Source organism: Adiantum capillus-veneris, chromosome 3 (assembly GCF_014529385.1).
Source record: "Adiantum capillus-veneris isolate H3 chromosome 3, ASM1452938v2, whole genome shotgun sequence".
NCBI classification, from domain to species: Eukaryota; Viridiplantae; Streptophyta; class Polypodiopsida; order Polypodiales; family Pteridaceae; genus Adiantum; species Adiantum capillus-veneris.
This window is the reverse complement of record NC_140933.1, coordinates 132,421,255-132,443,346: the sequence shown is the minus strand read 5'-3', so window position 1 is coordinate 132,443,346 and position 22,092 is coordinate 132,421,255. Positions and strand designations below refer to the sequence as shown.

Genomic DNA, 22,092 nt, shown 5'->3' with positions numbered 1-22,092 from the left:
CGAGACAAAAGATAGTATTAGAAATACAAAGTAGTAACTATATTGACGTGGCATTTTAACAAGGAGAATCTGCTCGCACAAATGAACAGGTGCGACGACAACGTTTGACACCCCCCATCCAAGCAACGTCCTCCCTCAGCTCTCCCTGCATCCTCACCATCACCTGCCCCACTCCCCAGGATGCCAACCAACCGTCCTCAATTAAGCCTACTCTTGTGAGGCTTCTGTTTGACGCTCTGCCTCACAACTGTCTTGCTTGTTGGTACGCAGCTGTTGTGCTCTATTCTGCCCTGACACCTGTAGAACAAGCCCATGCTCATCCCATCCTTGTGCTCCATGTTGCGCTCCACCACAGCCTCATCGCTTCCTACATGATCTGTTAGCGCATGCGCAATAGCTTGCTTAGTTGCCTACTTCCCATGTCCTCTCTTGCAAGAGCATCCAATGTCGTGGTGTGCTACCCGCTACCCTGCCATAGCCATTTTTGCATTGATACCACCAACCCCCTCGCTCTTCAACCACCTCCTTTGCGTCCGATAGTCAATTGCTCGCCCACCTACTGGTTTGGCTACACGTGCACTTAGCTCAGAGAGAGAGAGAGAGAGAGAGAGAGAGAGAGAGAGAGAGAGAGAGAGAGTTCCATAACTACCCTTCACCAATTTGGGAAGAAGTCAATGTGCTTTCAATTTGACTACTACTTGGGTTTTCAAAGGAAAAGAGAAAAAAGAAAATCCTACCCTAGCATGTGGGTGTTCTATATACGTGTGATAAGATTTTGAAACGATGCTTCCCTCAAGACTAATTGCCCTGCATTTAGCTCCTGTCACGCAAGACTAAGTACATAGCTACCCCACCCTTTCTGCTACAGTCACAAATGAAAGGCCCATGGTCCATGGCTCTCTCTCTTACTCGCTCTCGTGAGTCCCCCTTTTTTGAAAACGTCTTAACTTCAATTATCTCTCTCGCTCTCTCTCTCTCTCTCTCTCTCTTCTCTCTCTCTCTCTCTCTCTCTCTCTCTCTCTCTCCCGCTCTCTGAGCATTGCCATTTCTACCTGCTTGGAGCTTTGAGCAGAAAACAACATCAGAAGACTTGAATAGTTGAGAGAATGGTCCTCTAATAGTCGTACTTGCCACCGAACCATGCTTGCATGGGTGGAAGTCTCGTAGATGCAGGCATGCATGCCATGGTAGCGAGCTAGGAGAATTGAAGGCTCCACCACTGAGTTATGGCTAGGAAAACGATGACTTCAACTTGCAAAGTTGGTTGAAGGTGACCATGTAGTCGCCTTCTGTGTGGTCGAAAATGGTGGCTTTGGACACTCTCAACAATTCTAACACCTAGCTGTTTAGATAGAATGAGAAGCAGCTCAACCTAGTCCTCTTTGAACAATTTTTGTTTGCTATTTTGATGCATTTCTACACTCCCTTCCATTATGCTGCTTTGGTAAAATCATTTGTGAATTGAAGCTGTTTTGTGGATATTGTATCAGTCTTACTTATCTGATATCTTAGAAATTTACCTGTTTGTAGGATGTGGGTTGCAGATGGGCTGTACAACACGAAAACATCTTGGACAATATTCATCCTAGGAGTCGTGTCCTTCTCCTCTAGCATACACAAACTTTCACCATGAAGTAGATTGCTGGGCATCACAAGCATATTGTTGCACTCACCTCCACTTGTTTTTGGTGGCTCAACAAAGTTATGCAAGACATTCAGTCAAGTGATTTAAGCAACCATGCGAGAACCAAGGTAGGCTCAGTGTATGAGATGAATAGCAGGGAAACAAGATTAGAAAATGAGCAAATTAGCTCGTATCCATACTTTGTGTTGAACACATTATATTTCCCTTTGGATAGAGACACATCACGAACACCTCCATCATACTCTAGACCTGCTAAAAAATGTCAAGATCCTTTAGTGAATGATGAATTGCACATAAATGGCTCAACAAAGTGCTTTTCTAGTTTATCAAGGAGTTCACAGTGTTTGCTTGTGATGTTCAAGCAGGCCTCCTGATTTTATCACTTGTTTTAATTGAAGCATCTTGAGACGCCTCAGGACTAAGTAACACATAGCATTAAAGAGGCGGGGGTAAGGGGATCGAGGGTAGAGAAGTGCGCGCACAGAAATCGAGGAGATCGCAACCGTAGATATACACTTAAAAACTAAACCCGGCCATGAATTAAACCCGGCCATAGACTAAACCTGGGCATTGCCTATGTTTTAATAATAAAACCCAATAAAAACGACCCATGGTAACAACATGTGTGCGTAGGTGGGATGGTTAGCCCATGCGTCTCAACTTGGGCAACGAGGCCCTGGGTTCAAATGGAGTCGACGTCTGACCCATTTTTTCGCACTGACTAGCTCCTATTTTGCCTCAATTCTCGCACATTTGGGTTTAATCTGCCTCGGGCTTCCCGTGTTCACTTCCGGGCTGTCGATCTCCTCCTCTTTAATGCTATGTGTTACTTAGTGTTGATGTGAGACCAGTGGGCGCTCGCGTTAGCAAATTTCAAATCTTATCTGTGAGATGAAGGCATTCAATGAGGAAGATGTGTAGGTAGATCTCAGAGGATCCTCAGAATGGACGGAGCTTGAGAGAGAGAGAGAGAGAGAAAGAGAGAGAATCCGTAGAAAGAGAATTTTCGTTGAGCGGTTCTTGTTTGATGACGGAGATGGAGAGGAGCTGGGCTGACCTGACCTACGAAGCTCTGGTCGAAGTAATGAAAAGAGTAGACTTTGAGCAGCTATATGTGGGACTGCCGCTCGTATGCAAGGCATGGCGGGTAGCTTCGCTGGATCCGGGTTGCTGGGAGCGCGTTCACATGGAGCCAAGCTTTCGCATTCGCTCCGAGACCGATGCCTGGTGGCAGCCGGCCTTCGAGGCCAAAGTAGACTACATGCTCAAGCTTGCTGTTGATCGCAGCGCAGGCTCTCTGCTCGAGCTCTCAACCAGGCACTGCTCCAATTCTGCTCTCTCCTACCTTGCCTCACGGTTAGTGCCTTTCTCCAATACACAGCATGAGTAGTCTTACAAGCAAGCATGTGGGCGGGCGTGCCCAACACACAATTACACACATACATACATACACTCGATTTCTCGACCTTTGATTATGATAGTCTCTTCTGTTGTCGGTTGAAAAATTCTGGATCAAACCTGATACTTAGAGCACTGAATCTTATTACCTAGGTAGCTTTTTACCAACATATTTGAAATCTTCAGTGAATTCAGGTCCTTTCTCACTGAGAACAGATATCCAGCTCAAATATTACTTCCATATTTTGGCCAAATGACCCTATTTTGACAAAGTTCCGAACAGTGATACAATTGTTATTAGCCAAAAAGCCACAAGATTCAGCATACCAACAGATGATCAGTGATAATTTCATTTTATTGAATAATAGATGTGGGAAAGGGAATCAAGGATGACCTTATTTCATTCACCTTCGCCGCTCATTGTAATTTTGCACTACACCTTGTATGATTCCATGGAATAGTTTGTGCATGCCTTGGCCTCTTGCATTTTGACAATGAAGCTTGTCCTTGTGGCCCACAACCTATGCTTTCCAGTTTGGATTTTGCCAAAAGGAACAATGCTTGGAAGCTGTAAGCAGCGTTGTTTTCCCCTTGTCATTTGTTTTAGTTTAAGGTTGCTAGTTAGTCTTGCCCAAATGCACAACATTAAGTTAATTTATCATGTTGAATAGGAGTGCCAAAAGCGTTTTGGTGTTTTGGATTGTTTTCCATTGATGTTAGGTGCCCTTTAATGAAAACTGCACTTTCATGTTTGTCTCTCATATTGCTAGAATAAGTTTAAGCTTACATGGCTCCATCATATGCAAAGCACTTGCCATCTTTTGCCAAGCAAATATTATATTTATGCAAGAAGGTTTTGATATCGTGCCTTTGCAGACATGTGTTTGAACCGTTGTCCTCTTACTCCCATAGGGTCCCACTGGCTTTGTCTCTTTTCCCATTTTTGCCACTTTGGCTTTCCTTTGGGTCTCTTTCCGTTAGCAGAGAAACTTCGGTGCTTCCATTTTGCTCTTACCGCTCTAAATTACAAAGAGCAAATCATGAACGACCTGGGCCATGTTCGCTATACTTAAATTTAGGCTTTTACCTTAGATGTTATTTCTCTGTAGCAGTTTGTCCTTGTATTGCAGTCTATGAGGAGGAGGCTATGGTGAAGGGGACGGTGTGCTTGTGGGTGCGTGCAGAAGGGGGAAGAAGAACAGAGGAGAAGGTTGGAAACACTGCACAAAAGGAGAGTGTGTATGCTACCTTTATTAGGTATATATATGAAGAGTAATAAAGTTTGTGTGAGTTAGTGTGTAGGGTTAGTTATGGGTGGGCGGCCAATTGACCTTTATACCAACAATCTCTCACGCAAAGGCCAATGTGACCATAAGTGGCTATGACTAAAGCCAATGTACAACCATGAAGCGCGACAATTTCACCCTTGTATAACTGTGTTCTCCCTACACCCATTGGCTGGATGCAATGTGCAAACCACTTCGTAGCCAAGCTCTTTGTAAGTTCATCTGTTGGGTTGCCATCAATGTGGACCTTGATAAGCTCTAACTTCTTATCCGTCAACACATCCCAAATTAGATGATATCTCACCTCAATGTGTTTCGACTTGGAAGTGAAACACGAGATTCCTTCCCAAAGCAATGACACTCTTATCACAATGCAAAGCGGGAACCTACTGAATGTCTAAATCTCCATATGTGCCAACCATATAGCTTCCTTGTTGGCATCTGACGCTGCAATATACTAAGCCTCTGTAGTGGAAATGACGTACAACCTTGGGAGAAATATCCCCAAGAAATGGCTCCTCTTGCAAATATGAATATGTAACGAGAAGTAGATCTCGTATTGTCTTTGCAACTTGCATAATCTTCATTTGTGTAACCAACAATAGATGCACTGTTCTGACTGAAGGGTAAGCACTTGCTCGCTGTACGTGAGGATGTGTTTCATTGCTATTCTATGTTACTTGCTAGGATTAGCCATATATCGATGAACCACTCCCATCGCAAATGCAATGTGTGGCCTTGTGTGTACTGTCACCAGCGTGTGACTACTATCTATCCTTTTTGTTGATTTCTTTCTTATTATCTATTTACTTTCACTTTTTGGAAACACCCCTCGGGAAATCTAACTGCCCTGCATTGCATAGCTAGTGTGGAACTGTCCAGAGGGAGTCCAGGCCTGAGGGCAAGAGAGCACTAAGGTTGGACAAGGACTATGGTTAGCCAAGTTGGGTCATTGACTAGTCAAAGTGGAATCTTTTGCTACAGAGGCTACATTTCAGTTCTGGATGTGGCCGCAGTGTACAAAGAGGGTCGGATGACCTAGAAAGATACAATGGCAGCATCTCCTAAAATTTAGGGAACTGCTATTTTGGGACCTGAAAATGTGTTGGCGTCATTACCTCCGGAATGACAAGGGGAACATTTTCTTACTCTGCCGTGAAGTCAACTGGGCAACCGGTTGGGAGATTTTTAGGCGGCAACCCCGAAACGGGAAAATGCTTGTAAATGTGCCAAGTGGCACATTCTGGTGCACTTGCCTCTTGCAACAAGAAGTGGCGCTGAATTTAGGAGGGGGAGAGCCTCATTTTCAGTTTTGTCACAGGTTAAGAGCTATGGAGTGCTTGCTTTCCCTCTTATGCACAGTGCGGTGCCAGGAGTGATGCCCTGCACGCTACGCACTGCCCTCTCTCTCCCCTTTGGCAGTATGTTATGCCCCTCTAGTGGGCTCTTCATTTGACCAATGTACAGTTGTGTGGGTTCATGCGCGATTGCCGAGGCAAGAGCCTCTTGCACAGGTACTGGGTTAGCTAGCGGCTAATCCCCCCCCGCAGGTACAGGTGAATTCGGAGAGGTTTCACGCCAGAAATCTCGTTCGATTCAAAGGGCAAGTAGCCCTACAGGTGCGGGAGCTCGAGGACTTGCTACGGATGCGACCGGCACGCGAAACGGAGCCCGAAACAGTGAATTACAGCCTGCTGTGTATTTTTGCAGGTTTAGGGTTTTGGCCCTAAACAGACCCTAATACCCCCAGGAGGTTCGGGGACGCAAGGGGACCGTTGTACAGGTGATCTGGCGCATTTTCAGGGCTGAAAACAGAGAATTCAGCGTGCTGCAGATTCTCGCCAGGTTTTGCAAAGTGCCCGTATGCGTCGGGAAAGTCGGCCAATGCGTGGGAATACTGACTGTGAAGGGTTCTAGTATAGTTATGCTGCCGAAATCGGGCTGGAACAGTGGAAATTCAGCCGAGTTTGTGCGGGGCAGCTTGTAGGGAACCACAGCGTTTATTCCCTCTTTTGAACAATAAAGAAATACCGAAAGGGGCGCCTAAGTTAGGGGCCAATCTGGTGTCCGTCTACTCATACAGGTGCAATCTAGCAGCCTGTATCCCTCTCCCCTTTGTTGTGTCTTGAAAGTACAGGTAAAATAGACGACTAATAATGGGTGAAAGCTAAATCAAGGTTTAAAGTAAAGTCTACCGCCCTTTTTGGATTGTACAGGCCGGTTACATGTACATAAGGTTGTCTACCATTGAAGAATATGACACACTTGCCATTTCTACTCTCTCAACATTTGACTTGGGAAAGTCTTCCTTGCTTATGATGGTAGTGCAAGACCTTGTGGATATAAGATTCCTGAGACAACTCAAGGATACCCATTTTCCTGTCTCTCTTGATATGCATACCAAGAAAATAATTTACTTCGCTCAAACCTTTCATAGCAAGGTTTTTGCTCAACATTTGCTTTACTTTGACTATCTTCTTAGTGAACTTTCCTGCAATGAGCATGACATCTACATATAAGATGAGAATGATCAATGAACCGTCACTGAGTTTCTGTCACAAACGGGAGCGCATAACAATATAAAATACATTCGGATAAATAGGATTTATCACTTATTACTGAAGCCAGAGGATATAGAGAGAAATAAATAGAGAGAGAGATAGAGATAGAGAGTGAGAAGATCGACACAGTACTGGGGACAGAAGATGGGCTGGTCCCCCCCCGTAATAGTATCTTTATTACTGAGGAGAAGTCTATACAAGCACTTGAACCGAACGTATTACCACGTTCGTTCTAGAATAAGACTTGATGGTTCCCGGAAGCCTCAGCTTCCGATTCCTAGGGCAAAACCCTATTCCAAGGAACTTCCGTTCCTTATTCCAAATCCTTGAGAACCAAGGTTCTCGCCTCTGGATCTCACCTTCCAGACTCAGGGCATGACATCCCTGCAACTCTTTCTAACTCTCTTTCCAGAGTCCTCTTCCCGCAGAACAACTCTGCTTTCCCGGACACGAAGTCCTTACTTGGGAATCCCAACTTCCGGATCGCAACTTGAGAGACTACCTCTCTCCGATCCGTGGATCTTCTTCCCAAACTCGGGTACGAAACCCTTGGGCTGATCTGGCTCTAGTTCCTCAGAGCGCTTTTCTCCTGCAGAGGCTCATGCCTTCCTCTGCTCCTACTCCCTCACGAAGAGGAAGTACACCTGCAATCAAATACTCAAAGATCATAACATGAAAAACGTTACCTTCAAAGTCTCGACGCTCGAAACGCAACTCCGTTCTCGAAAAGCAATTCCTCGGAAGAGATCTTTACATAGAAAAATCCTCTCTTCCAATCCTACACACAAAAGAGGTGTGTTCTCGGGTTCCTTCTCGTTAATCAGCCCCGTCTACGACGTTTATGGGCTGAAAACAGAGAAAAACAGCAACTTGTCGCGATGGAAACACGCTTCATGGGCACTTCTTCGCGAAGGAACTCGTGCACTGGGTCTTGACGACATCTGGTACACTTGGGGTAGCCATGGGCATCACTGGCAACGTCTTCTTTACGGCTGAAATCTACAGTAGCATCTCCTCCTTGCAAAGATTGGTCCTCCTCTCTGAGTGAGGGCATGTGATGCTTTTATAGCTCCTAGCCACGGGCACGAATAGCTGCTCGTGTAGAGATCGCGGCCGTTTTTTTTTTTTTTCCAATTTTTTTTCATTTTTTTTCCCGTTCTGCCAGAAAAAGAGAGAGAGAAAACGCTGGCTGATCTGTTGCCTTATTTATCAGATGGCTGCCCACTTATTAAGTGGGCGGCCGGCGTATTTTAAAAATAGTATGAACCTGTCCAAAAACTCAATAAAACCTTATAAGTTAAAAACAATGCTTTCGCAGCACTTCCCAGGCGTCCGTGGATGCAATCACATGCACAGTTGCAATGCAGACATAGACTTCCTCGCGGGAAAGCATCCGCTTTCCCGAAAAGCAATCCCGCTTTCTCAGAAAGCATCTGTTTTTCCTCAAAGTTTCCTCTGAACCCATCTTCATTCAAGTGCTTGCTTTTCCTTGTGCACAATTCTAACACAGTTCGGAATTTCCTCCCGACTATGGATATTCCCTTTCCGATGCACCCGTCACCCACCTTGTGACGCATCAGGAATACCCATCACCTAGTCCTTTTCTACCGAACTTACGGTACAATCTCCTTCACGATGCTCCATGTCACCCATCCTATGACGCATCAGAGATGTCCGTTCCCGGATGGTCGGATACTTCTTTCCGATGCTCCCTGTCACCCATCCGATGTGACGCATCAGAAGTACCCGTTCCTGGTGGCCTTACAGATATTCCCGTTCTCAGTGTTCCTGTCATTACTTTAAATGACGCACTAGGAATACTCTGTACTCGGATGTCTCCAGTGAGAAAAACCCTCTCACTTAAAATTCCAATAATTCATTTAGAATTGTTTTTTCCCTAGTGTTCCAAGCGAGAAAACCCTCTCACTTATAAATCCAATAATTCATTTAGAATTATTTTTCTGTAAGATAAAGCCAATTTAGCAACAGTTTCCTTGTATACAAGCGGTGATCCTCTTGACTCCTAAATGCTTGGGACCGCATAAAATCATTTAACTTTTAATACCAGTGCCTTGACCCTGCTTTAAACCATAAAGCGCTCTCTTTAGTTTGCATACAAGCTCCTCCCTGTTATGCTATTCAAAACTTTCGGGTTGCGTCATGTAAATATCCTCTTCAAGATCCCCATGAACAAAGGTTGTCTTCACATCCATTGGACAATCACCATGTCCTCAACGGCTACTAGTCCAAGCACTGTGTGCAGTGTAGTCATCTTGACCACGAGCGAGAAGATTTCTATAAAATCAATATCCTTCTACTTCTTGAAATTTTGAATCCCTTAGCAATGAGTCTAGCCTTTTACTTAGGCTTAGGATCGCTGGATGTAAACTTCTTTTTGTGAACGCAAGATAAGGCTTGTTTGTCTTCTGGCAAGTCAACAATTCCCATGCCTCATTGTTGACAATCAAGTTGTACTCTAATTGCATATCAATCACATTTTTGTCGAGGGTCTTAGATACAATCATGATCATTGTAATCATTTAGCAATCACATCCAGACTCTCCTAATCTTTTCACGGATGTCTTAATCTACTACATCTTGTTACTATGAGATTTATACCCTTTGTTTTCACATTTCAAGCAAACCATGCCCACGACCATCGCCACAAGACAGTACATTGACATAGCATGCAGTCCACAAAATCACACACTTAGTTCACACTGATAACATCGTGTTTCAATCATTCAATCTAGCCATCTCATTCCGTTCAGAACTCTTGATGCATCTAGATCACAGTGCAACCATCTCATCCTTCTTGAACTCTTGATGTACTCACAACAATATCTAGTCATCTCATCGAGATAGACATCTTGATGTGCTAGAATCTCATTCAATTCACAGTCAGTTCTCATTCACTTAGCCATCACATCCAGATCTTGTGGATCTCTTACAGATATCTAGATGCACTAAGTTCACATCAGACAAAATGCCGCAGACATTTCATCTTTCTACATGTCTATGACAATACACAACAATCAAGGAAATTTCCAATTCAGTTTACATACATTCATAAAGTCATTCAGCAAAATACTGTGAGTTTGTCAATACCCCTAAAATCTCAAAGAGAATTTAGTGACTTTATTCAATCTAGGCAATCTGTGACAAAGGAGAGGAGTGGCTCCCCTCTTGTACTTTGCGCACTGCACCAGATTCAATTTGTTGACTTATCGGTAACTTTTGGCATAGACACTACTAATGACCCAAAAGCTTCAATGTACAGCTCTCTCTGAAGAGAATTTACGAGGTTCTCCTCCTCTATCCACTTTGCATCGAGGGCCAAAGGGTACCCTTGACCAAATTATCTAGTGGACCTAGCTTACCTTTCTGTTTTTTTCTTGTGCCTTGCGACCAGGGTTGTTTTCGTTCGTCGGACGGAACGTTCCGTCCGGTTGCGTCCGTTCTCGTCTCGTCCGGCCATGGCGTCCGTTGCGTTTTTAGTCCGTTTGACCGGTTTTAAAATCCGTTGACTGCGCTTTTCTTTGGGAGGATTTTAAGTTACCTTTTGGCATAGGATCCCTCCTAGGATCTCCCCCCCCCCCCTCACCTCCCACATGCCTTGAGCCTCCTCTCTCTCTCTCTCTCTCTCTCTCTCTCTCTCTCACATTGCTTTGGATTCCATTAGGCTCCTCTCTCTCCCTCTCCCTCTCTCTCATTGCTTTGGACCTTGGATTCCATTAGGCTCTCCTCTCTCTCTCTCTCTCTCTCTCTCTCTCTCTCATCTAACTCTCTTGTGTTCAAGGGCAAGTGTCTACACTCTAAATCTATATAAGGATGCCCTCTTTCTCTTCTTCTCCATTATGTTCCAACTCAAGGCTCAAGCTCATGAGTCATTCTCAAGCTCTCTCATGAGTCATGAGAGATTGCAATTTGCTAAGCCTCTCAAGCTCTCCGTTCCTCCCTCATAGCTCTCAAGCTCTCCATTCCTCCCTCATAGCTCTCCATTCCTCCATGAAGCTTTCCTCTTGAGTCTTCCTCTCTCACACCTCCTCTCTCCATTATCAAAAAATCTCAAGCTCTCCATTGCGTAAACCTCTCAACTTTCAAGCTCTAAATCTCTCAACTTTCAAGTGTTCTATCATGCCTCCCCCTCTTCATGAAGCTTTTGAAAATCATTGCCGTTCCTATGAGAGTGTGAGGGACAAACGAAACGTTTGTAGGTGGACATGCAAGTATTGTCCCAAGATCATGACTTCCTCCTCCACTCGACTCATCATCCACTTGACGAAGATGGGAGGTGAAGCCGGTCCATGTCCCAATATACCCGACGACATTTTGGAAGAGTGCAAGAAGAAGTATCTCCTTTGAAAACGCGCAAGGTGGGGATGAAGAGAGCCCAAGAGGAGATAGTGGCGCTCGACATTGATGTTACCGACTCGGAGGAGGATACAAGCGGCCCTTCTCCCTCTACCTCCATTGCAAGCGGTGACGTGACGGCAAGCTCAATGGCTACCAATAAGAAGAAGGCATCGGCAAGTGCTAGTGGCCGTCCTCCAAAGCAAGCAAGGCAAGCCTCTCTCGCGCAATCGGTGGGTTTGAGCTCCGGTCCATTGTCTTTCCTCAAAGAGAGACAAAGGCTTGCGGACATTGAGATTGCACTAACCATCATTGAGTGTAATCTTGCTTTCAACATCCTTCGACTAGAGCGGTGGAAGAGGATGGTGAAAGCTATTGCGGCCGTCGGTCCATGTGAGGGGTGGACGGGTCGATCCTATGCGGACATGCGCACCAAGAAGCTCGACGAAGAGCGGGCAAGAATCGACAAATCCCTTGAGCCTGTGCGAGCCGGATGGGCAAAATATGGGTGCTCCATTCTCTCCGATGGGTGGAGTAATTGTGAGAAGAGGGGCATCATTAACATACTCGTGTCATACCCTCTTGGCACCTACTTCTTGAGAGCGGTTGATGCGGGAGCAAGAGGCAAGAAGGTCACGGGAAAATTCATCTACAAGCACATCAAGGCGGCAATAGAAGAGGGTGAGAGTTTAAGTTGTCCCCTCTTCTTGTGCAATGTGCATTGTGCAATGTGTAGTATGTACTTACTACTTTTTGCCCTCTTGATAAGTGTTCTAAATTTTTCTCTCTTTAATGTTGGTCGGGCCCGAAAATGTGGTGTAAGTGATCACTGATAATGCATCCAATTGCACTAGCATGAGCCGACTACTTGAGGCCGAATACAAGAACATTGTATGGACCCCTTGTAACAGACTTGGACACTCCAAGTCAAGAATCAACTGCGACATCACCAAATAACCACTTCAAAACAATTCACAGATCACAATAGATTTGCACCGGCCCGGCGGAGTTCCGTGCCTAGAGATATTGGCCCCAAAGACTGGCGCCCCTTTCGGTATTTCTTTTTATATTAATCAGATCAAAGTACAAGAGAGTGGCTAGGGTTTCACTCTCAGACTCTGCGTCCAGATGCTCTGAGAAGTGAGGCCCTCACCACTAATTTAAAGGTTACAAGGGATGCCCAAGAGTAGAGCCCCAAAAGCTTCAAATCAAAAGCAATTGCTCTCTCTCTCTCTCTCTCACAGAGAGTCAAAACTTGAAAGCAAAAGCATTCTCTCTCTCTTTCTCATATTGTAGAGAAAAAGCAACGCTCATCATTTTCAATTAAAAAAAAAAAAAAGCCTCCGCGAATTCCAAAAATTAGGGTTTGCAGGAATTTTAGGGTTTCTGGCAGAAATTAGGGTTTCTGCTGTCCGTAGCCATGTCATCACTTTGTGACATACCCCCCCCTTGAAAGCATTGTAATTGATCGCGATTACGCCTACAAAACCGACAAAAGCCATAAACCGTCTTAGCAGACACTGACTGTTAGTACCTACGTACTAGGAACACACATCTAGCACATGCACAAAATCGACAGTCACATCACACGACATCACAGGACATCACTAGACATCACAGGACATCACATGACATCCAACATTCATTCGGATTTTAGACCATGATTTATCGGCAATGTAGCTAGCAATCACATCTAGGTCCAATCGGGACCTCATCGATGTCCGATTGACTAACCCCTATTGCAACCATGTCTTTTCGAGATCAAGTAGACCAAAATGCTGCAGTCATTTCGTCTATCAGTTCCTGCACTCACAAGAAGTCAAGAACAAATCGGTATCATAATCAGGAATTCCATTTCATAAAGTCATCCAGTAGAATAGTGTCAGCTCTCAGTATCCCTGAAGCTCAAAGAGCCATCAGTGACTTTAGTATCAAAATCAAGGCATCTGTTGACAAAGGAGCGGAGTAACTCCCCTCTTGTGCATCCAACTGCACCAGATCTTCGGCCAAGTTGAATTTCTGGGTTCCGTTTGGAGTAGACTATGCTAAACCAAAACATCGAGGTAAAGTTTCACAATCCGAGGAGTATCTGCTAGGTCCTCCTCCTCCATCCACTTCGCATCAAATGCAGGAAAGTTCTTGAACTTAACCAAGAACCGCCTTCGGACTTTACCTTTCTTCGTATCCGTATGTGCCAAAATCTGTTCAGGAACAAGGGTCTCCTCGTCTTCTTCCACTGCGGGTTGCTCATCAGGCTCCCCATCATCAGGCACATCACCTTAATAGGTTTCAAGAGACTCACATGCAATGCATTGTGAATCCTCCGAGTATCTGGCAGTTTCAATCGGAAGGAGACATCATTTATCTTTTCAGTAATCTGGAAAGGTCCGTAGTATCGCATACTAAGCTTTGGAAAAGCCTCTCCTTTCCCTTTTTCTTTCTTAGGCATGCCTTCTCAAAACGTAAGAGCACCCAATCATCCTCCTTCAGTTTCAAGTCGCAACGATGGCGATCCGCTGCCTTTTTCTGTCATTCTTGAGACTTCTGCAAAGTCTCGCGAACCTTGGCAAAAGCCATATCCAAATCTTGCGAATATTTATCCGCTTCAGATATCTAATCTTTCGTGCTCAGGAAGGATGGAACCTTCGCAACACTTTCAACAATCGCACATGGCGTCTTCCCCGTCGAAGAGTGTATCGTGTTATTGTAGGCAAATTCCACCAAAGGTAAATATCTTTCCCATTGAGTCTTCTGATCTGAGATACAAGACTTCAATAAATCTAAAATCACTGAATTGGCAATCTCAAATTGCCCGTCAGTCTGCAAGTGGAACGATGACGAGAACTGCAACCGCGTGCCAATGTTCTCCCAAATTGGCTTCCAAAACAAACTCATAAATCTGGGGTCTCTGTCGGAGACAATCGTCTTAGACGCGCCATGTAATCGGAAAATCATCGTGATCATTCTGTGTAATCGGGAGATCAAAAATGAAATCCATTTCAATACTTTCCAAGGGGCGGGTGGGTATGGGTAAAAGGGTGTAACAATCCCCGTATCTTATGCCTGTCAAACTTGACCTTCTGGCATACTGCGCACAACTCTTCCACGTCCTTTTTGAGTCACGGCCAAAAGAAGTATCTCTCTACCCCTTTCATGGTGGTAGCAATGCCGCGGTGACCGTAAAAGGTAGACAGTGGCATTCAGTAATAACCTTATCCCTCAACGGCTGCGTAACGCACAACATAGTCTTTCTCATCAAGTAGCCTTCCCGAAGGGAGTATCCCGCTATTGTCTCCCCATCCCGTATCCGTGTGAAAATATCTGCAAAATTTGTATCTGTGGTATATTGATCGACCATATCCTCGAAGCTCCTATGATGTATCGGGGAAATAGCCAGAACCAACGGTTTCCGAGACAAAGCATCTGCCACCACATTCTTCTGTCCCTGCACATGGACAATTTGAAAGTGGAACTGTGACAAGATGTTAGCCCACCGCATCTGCTTTTTCCGAAAGCTGCTTCTGTGACAAGTAGTAGTGTAAACTCTGATGGTCTGTAAAGACAGTAAAATCCGCTCCGAGTAGGTAATGCCGCCATTGAGTAAGAGCATGGATAACCGCCAAAATCTCTTTCTCATATACCTGTGCTGTCATCTCCGGCATAGAGAACAATCGGCTCTCATAAGCTATGACATGGCCTTCTTGCATCAAGACCGCACCCAGACTACGACCACAAGCATCACAATATACTTCAAATGACTTTTGCAAGTCCGGCAAAGTCAAAACAGGTCCTGTAGTCAATTTCTCTTTCAAGGTCTGAAAGGCAGTCACCTCTGTGGATCCCCACGAGAAAGGTACTCCTTTCTGTGTCAAGATATGCAAAGGGGAAGCAATCTCTGCAAACTTTCGTATGAACCGCCTGTAGTACGAATAGAGTCCCAAGAAGCTTCTAACTTCATGGACATTCCTCAAATCGGGCCAATCACGAATAGTCTCTATCTTGGCCGGGTCCATTTGCACTCCTACTGCTGACACAATGTGTCCCAAAAAGTGTATCTCTGGTAGGAAAGCTTCACTTTTCTTTGCATTAATCACTAAGGTGTGATCTCGTAATGCCTGAAAGACTTGAAGCAGATGATCTCTGTGTTCTGCCTCATTCTTGGAGTAAACAATGATGTCGTCAAAGAAAGTGCCAACAAATAGCCTGTACTCTCGAAAAATCTTGTCCATCATCTGGTTAAATGTCGCAGGAGCATTGGTTAAGCCAAAAGGCATCACCAAAAACTCAAATAACCCAAAAGTCGTCCGAAAAGCTGTCGTGTAGACATCTCTCGGCACTATCCTGATCTGATGATATCCACTCTTCAAGTCAATCCTGCTAAAGCACGAGGATCCCTGTAACCTGTCGAGTATATCATCGATCCTAGGAATCGGAAATCTATTCTTGATGGTGATTTCGTTGAGAGTGCTATAATCGATGCACATTCTCCAAATTCCGTCTTTCTTCAAAACCAACAACACTGGAGAGCAATACGGTGAAATACTAGGCTGGACAAGACCCTTTTTCAAGAGGTCTTTCACTTTGTTCATAATCTCTTCATTCTGTGCTCGGCTCACACGGTAGGGTGGCCGGTTCGGTGATGTGCTTCCAGGTATCAGATCAATGGTATGATCTTCAGGCCCTATTAAAAGCAATCGGCATGAGTGTGGAGAAAAATCTTGGCGTTCTTTTGATCAGGTCAAAACATATTCAACCTTTATCCATCGTTCAGTTCTCTCCCAAAAGAATGAGTAAGAAACTGAAGTTTATCAAGTACAATCTCTAAGCCCTTCATTTATCAAAGTCGCTTTCTCGGCCCGGTGGTCAACCACGGCGTGGTTCTTGTGGTACCAAGGGATCCTTAGTAGAACGTCACTCGCGTGCCCTGAACACCCGTGTCATTGCAAACGAAGTTTGCCAATGCTCTGTGTAATGGCAACATCCCATCCGGGTGCCAGTCGAACTACCTCCACCTGTGGCGTCAGTCTGTCGATTGAATTCCAAATCGAGCCGCCAATTCCAAGTGAAAAGAGGTTGGCCTTGGCTCCTTCAAAAGAGCTTCCTGATCCTTCACTTTGCCCCAAAAGCGGCAAAGTTTGTACTTTCATTCATTAGATTCGGTGCAGGTCCCACGCCATGTGGTACCAGTTTTGCTTTTCTATCCGCCTTTTCTGCCACATTCCTCAGCTGCTCTCAAACTCTCAGGCTTGTCTCGTCGTCTTTATCATTCTGTTCTTTCTGGCCTTTTTAGGGCACTTCGCGGAGATATGTCCATGTTCCCCGCATCCAAAGCACTTCCCCTCTCTGATGAAGCGAGCTCTCTCCTCAGGAGTAAGCTTGGGTCGTGCATCCTTTTTCTCTGGGTTGCTCTTTTTATTTCTACTTTCATTCCCAGAAGTCTATTCGGCTTGTTGTGTCATGGCCTCATCTGTGGGGTAGGTCAGACTGCTAGAGTGAATGGCAAAGCCCCGCTTCGCATGACTCATCAACTTCTGAATAGAAGCTGACTTCTATTCCAAGCAGTGATCTCGGATCTCTGTAGGTAGACCCAAGGTAAACCGCTCAATCTGTTCTCTGAACGAGATCTTCTTGAATGAAGAGGCGGGTAGAAAAGAGCTCCAGAATCTTTCACAATAAGCATTGATTGTATCTTTCTTGGTCATCCGAAGATGGTTCCAAGCAGCTCGTATATCTCGTTCATATTCTTGCGTCAACCAAGAAGAAATAAAAAGCTTCTTAAATTTCAGCCATTTAACTGGTGCAGTCTTGTTTAAAAGAAGCATGGACCACCAAGTACGAGAATTCCTCTTAAAGTAAGAGGCAGCTCTCCGAATCTTGGAGTGCTCTGAATAGTGTCCTCCCGCGAAAGCGATGTCAAACTGCTGCAAAGCCTTTGAAGCATCTGAGTATCCTGAAAAAGTATCAAACTTGATCGAGTGGCCACCTTCCTTAAACTCTCGGACTTTCTTGCTTTTATCTTCAAGAAAGTCATACCGGTTGGCTTTGTAAAAATTCTTCTTGTTCGCATAAAAGTTTCCGTTGTCAGAGTCTGAACTGTCCGTAGACGAGTCCTCTGTAGAAGTGTTACTCACTAGGCGAGACTTAGACTTCCTTGCCTTTTTCTTGCCCTTTCCGAAGCGTTGTTTCTTACTTCGCTTTTTGCTTTTTCGGTCTTCTTCGCTCGAGTCTGAAGAGCTAGAAGAACTGTCAGAAGAAGAAGAAGAAGAACTAGGTAAGCCTTCAAACTTGACGCGCTTCTTCAGTTTCTTTGCCTTGTTGAATGTCGACCGACGACCCAAATGTCCCGGGAAGTCAGTGCCTTTCTTCTGCTTTTTGTCGTGCTTTTTGTCCTTCTTTTGCACGTCGAAAAGCTGAGCAATCTGTGCATCAACCACGTTCTCCAGTTCCTTCTCCGTATATTTCTTGGAGGCAGAAGGTTTCTTGAGAGAGGGTTTCGGGAGTGGTGTTGTGGTTCTTTGCCACTCCATCTGTACCTCTTCCAAAGAGGTCTGGTTCATATATTTTGCCATCTTCGGGTCCTTGACAAAATTGAGCATCATCTTTGTTGCATCGCCAATCAATTGACGACGCTCCATCTCTCTTTGCTCCGCCTGAGTAGGCCGAGGCGGGTCATACTGTTTGAATCTTCGTTGTGATCCCAGCCCGCATCTCCAGATGCAGAGGGAGTCGACTGATCATTGCCTGAATCCATAGGTGCCGCGGATTTTTTTTTTTCGGGGATCGGATTTCCTGTAGAAGAGAAATCGGCCATGCTCTGATACCAGTGTAACAGACTTGGACACTCCAAGTCAAGAATCAACCGCGACATCACCAAATAACCACTTCAAAACAATTCACAGATCACAATAGATTTGCACTGGCCCGGCGGAGTTCCGTGCCTAGAGATATTGGCCCCAAAGACTGGCGCCCCTTTCGGTATTTCTTTTTATATTAATTAGATCAAAGTACAAGAGAGTGGCTAGGGTTTCACTCTCGGACTCTGCGTCTAGATGCTCTGAGAAGTGAGGCCCTCACCGCTAATTTAAAGGTTACAAGGGATGCCCAAGAGCAGAGCCCCAAAAGCTTCAAATCAAAAGCAATTGCTCTCTCTCTCTCTCTCTCACAGAGAGTCAAAACTTGAAAGCAAAAGCATTCTCTCTCTTTCTCATATCGTAGAGAAAAAGCAAAATTTGCGTCGCTCATCAAATTTTTTTATTATAAAATTTTTAATAATAGCATCCGCGAATTCCGGAAATTAGGGTTTTTGGCAAAAATTAGGGTTTGCAAGAATTTTAGGGTTTTTGGCAGAAATTAGGGTTTCTGCTGTCCGTAGCCACGTCATCACTTTGTGACACCCCTTGTGCCTCCCATTGCCTCGATCTTCTCATGGAAGACATAGGAGAACTAGAATGGGTGAAGGCCATTCTCACCCAAGCCCTCACTATCGTCAACTTCATCAATGCTAAGGTGAGAATACTTGCAATTTTTCGCACGTACTCCGACAGGGAGTTGAAGAAACCCTCGGCAACACGATTTGCCTCTATGTGGCTTCTTCTTGAGCGCCTTTACGGTGTCCAAAACAAAGTGCAAAAAACCATGGTGTCCGATGAGTTCAAGCAATGGTGTGAAGGAGAGAACTCGGCAACCTCACAAGAGGCAAAGGCCATCCAACGGCTTTCCCTCAAAGAAGAATTTTGAGAAGAGGTGAAGGGTCTTGTGGTAGCCATCTTGCCCATCTACAGAGTGCTCCGAATGACCGACATGGAGGGATCTACCATAGGCCTTCTTCACCACTTCATGGATGAGGCATACAAGGAAATAGAGGCATCAACCATTCTTGATGGTCCACCCGATGGGACACGGTATCTCCTTTGCTCTCCATTCTCAAGTCGACATGGAGGGATCTACCATAGGCCTTCTTCACCACTTCATGGATGAGGCATACAAGGAAATAGAGGCATCAACCATTCTTGATGGTCCACCCGATGGGACACGGTATCTCCTTTGCTCTCCATTCATGGATGAGGCATACAAGGAAATAGAGGCATCAACCATTCTTGATGGTCCACCCGATGGGACACGATATCTCCTTTGCTCTCCATTCTCAAGTCGACAATATGTTTTTTGCTAATTTGCACTATGCCTCACCTATCTCTCTGTCTCTCTCTCTCTTTTTGTAGTGATGTCTTTGAAGATTCCCCCAAGAAAGATGATATCCTCTTTCTTTTCCAAAAGAGATGGGATTTTATGAAGAGGCCCATTCACCACTTTGCGGCTCTCTTGCATCCGGCCTACAAGAAGCCGGATATTTTCACAAACCAAATGCTACAAGAAGAGAGCCGCAACTTCCTTCCCAAGGCCCTCTCGGAAGATCATCACGGCGCATTCCTTCAAGAGCTAATCAACTATGGAGACCAAAGAGGCACGGCTTTTACTTCCACCATATGTTGGAAGAGGGAGTCCTTGGTGAAGCCTCTTTTTTGGTGGGAGAGCTTCGGGTACCAATTGCCTCACCCTCAAAGAGTTGCATTAAGGATTCTTGGACAAGTAAACCCTCTTAAGCCTCGGGCCCTGGCGCTCTCTCTCTCTCTCTCTCTCTCTCTCTCTCTCTCATGAATTATATTACATACTATCTTTTGAATATAATATAGGATTGCTCATCCGGTGCATGCGAGCGAAATCGGTCCGCATACTCGCTTATCCACACCAAAATTCGCAACAAACTGTCAACAAAGCAATTGGAGCGGCTCATCTATTGTCGCTCCAATCTCCGAATGTTGCGCTCCATGCATGAGATGCCTATGGCTAGACAAGTAAACCCTCTTTCTACACACTTGCTTCTTGACTCATATGGGCTATGGCTTTGCATTCCAATTCACATGTGCTAACTTTGTCTTGAGTCTTGACTCTTTTGAACTTTTCTATAACTTGTCAAATAGGTCAATGTTGATGATTGCAAGCTCTCAATTGATACTCTCAAAAGTGTCAACAAAGAGCGTGATATGACGGAGGAGCAAATTTTCCGTGAGCTCTACTTGGAGCTAGAGGAGATTGACCGACGGGTTTCTCGCACACGATCACGCAAGAGGGTCATTGTACGTGGAGTCCCTATGCCTTCGGCTACAAGAGGTAGAGGTGCAAGAGCTTCCCATGCTTGTGGCCGTGGGCGTGAGATGGAGGCTACTACTCCTACAACCTATGTGCGGCGAGGCTCGGGAAGCGGCTCCATTGCGGCGGCCTCTGTTTTGGAGGATGTGCCTATTCGTAGATCCAACACTATGGACCCTAGAGAGCCGGAGTATGACGAGGAGGGAAATCTCCTTAGTGAGGGAGATTATGACACACCACAATCCGATTCATGTGAGGATGAAGATGACATCGATGAGCATAGCTCACAAGAGGAAGATGATGATGATGATGAGAGCGGAGGAAGCTCTTAGAATTTAGTGTCTCTCATATCTTTTTTGACCCTACTTCCACTTTTTGCACGATTGAGGCTTAAAAGGCCTACTTTTTTGTATCATCTCGATTATCAAATCTCAACTTAGCTTTTTGATTTATGACATATGTAATGCGATTCGCAGTTCATGCCCATTGTGTCTCATTGTCTTGATTCTCAACTCTTGAGTGTCGGCACTTGGCACTTGCAAGTTGCTTTCTTGTCCAATGTGATAATCAATTGTCTATTTGTCCCAAGTGTAAAATCTAGGGTTAAGAATTGCGTGTTTTTATTTTTGAACGTACGTAACCATGTCGTACGACATAAAATTTTCTAGTTCGATGAGTACCGTACGTCTTCGTACGTGGACAAAACGTACGTGACCGTACGAGACCACCCTACCTGCGACCTGTTGGTAGCTCTGCTAGCCTCCTTGTCCTTGGCACCTCAATCTGAATCTGTGGAATTCTGTGATCTATGAACTGATTCCCTTTATTTTCTTTCCTTGTGCCGTGGGACTTGTGGGTAGCCTTGGTGGCCTCCCCTGTCCGCTGGCACATCAGTCTCAGTCGGCGGCATCCTGAGATGCACGACCATCTGTTCCCCTTTCTTCTTGAAATCCTCTGATGAAGTTGCATCTGGTTCCCTAAGTTTGTCGAAACCCTTGGATGTGCTACCATCTGATTCTCTTACTGCTCCAGAATCCTGTGATGAGTTGTCATCTACTTCCCCTGATTCATTCTCTTCATTGGAAAACTCTTGCTGTGCTGAGGTGGATAGTGTCCTGTCCGTAGGATAAGTCAATGAGCTGACATGCATACCAAATCCTTGCTTAGCACGTCCCATAAGTCTCTAAATAGAGTCAGACTTTTATTCTAGACAATACTGTCGAACCACAACAAAACCGCTCAATTTGGTCCCTTAAAGTTTGAAATGAGGACATTGGCAAATAAGTATCTCAAAACCTCTGGCAGTAGTCATCCATCGTGTCTTTCTTAGTCATCCTTAGATGATGCTAGGTTGTGATGACAACTTCATATTCGTTTGATATGAAAATGCTCTTGAATTTTACCCACGTCGTAGGTGCGTTTGCGTAGCAGCAGAGTAGACCACCATGTCTGTGCATTTAGTTTTAAGTAAGATGTTGCCCTTAGTACCTTGGAGCATTTCGAGAATTGACCTCTTGAGAAGGAGATGTCAAACTGCTGTATAAACTCAAGGGCCCGATGAGTGTCTTGGTAGCTTGAAAAATTGTCAAACCTGATGGCCCGCCCCCCTTCCTTGAACTTCTTGGTCTTCTTGCTCATTTGTTCACTGTCAGAAGAGGACGAGCTCTCCTCCTCTGAATTGCGAGATGGCCTCCCATGCCCT

At 45.1% G+C, this 22,092-nt stretch overlaps 2 protein-coding genes and 1 pseudogene across 2 annotated transcripts in view; all 3 read left to right on the top strand.

Moving 5' to 3' along the window:
• The first annotated feature begins 2,539 nt into the window (after window positions 1–2,539).
• Window positions 2,540–22,092, top strand: part of LOC147461733 (F-box protein SKIP1-like) — a 70,594-nt gene continuing 51,041 nt past the window's right edge. Inside the window, exon 1 of the mRNA XM_086509193.1 lies at window positions 2,540–3,001. Within this exon, the coding sequence (XP_086365319.1) occupies window positions 2,673–3,001 (329 nt within the window). The 5' untranslated portion in view covers window positions 2,540–2,672. The remainder of the gene's footprint in view (window positions 3,002–22,092) is intronic.
• On the top strand, window positions 10,656–20,170 carry LOC147461735 (uncharacterized; annotated as a pseudogene).
• Window positions 19,922–20,783, top strand: LOC147461734 (uncharacterized). The gene has a single exon (XM_086501723.1). The coding sequence runs from the start codon at window positions 20,285–20,287 to the stop codon at window positions 20,720–20,722; it is 438 nt and encodes a 145-aa protein (XP_086357849.1). The 5' UTR covers window positions 19,922–20,284; the 3' UTR covers window positions 20,723–20,783.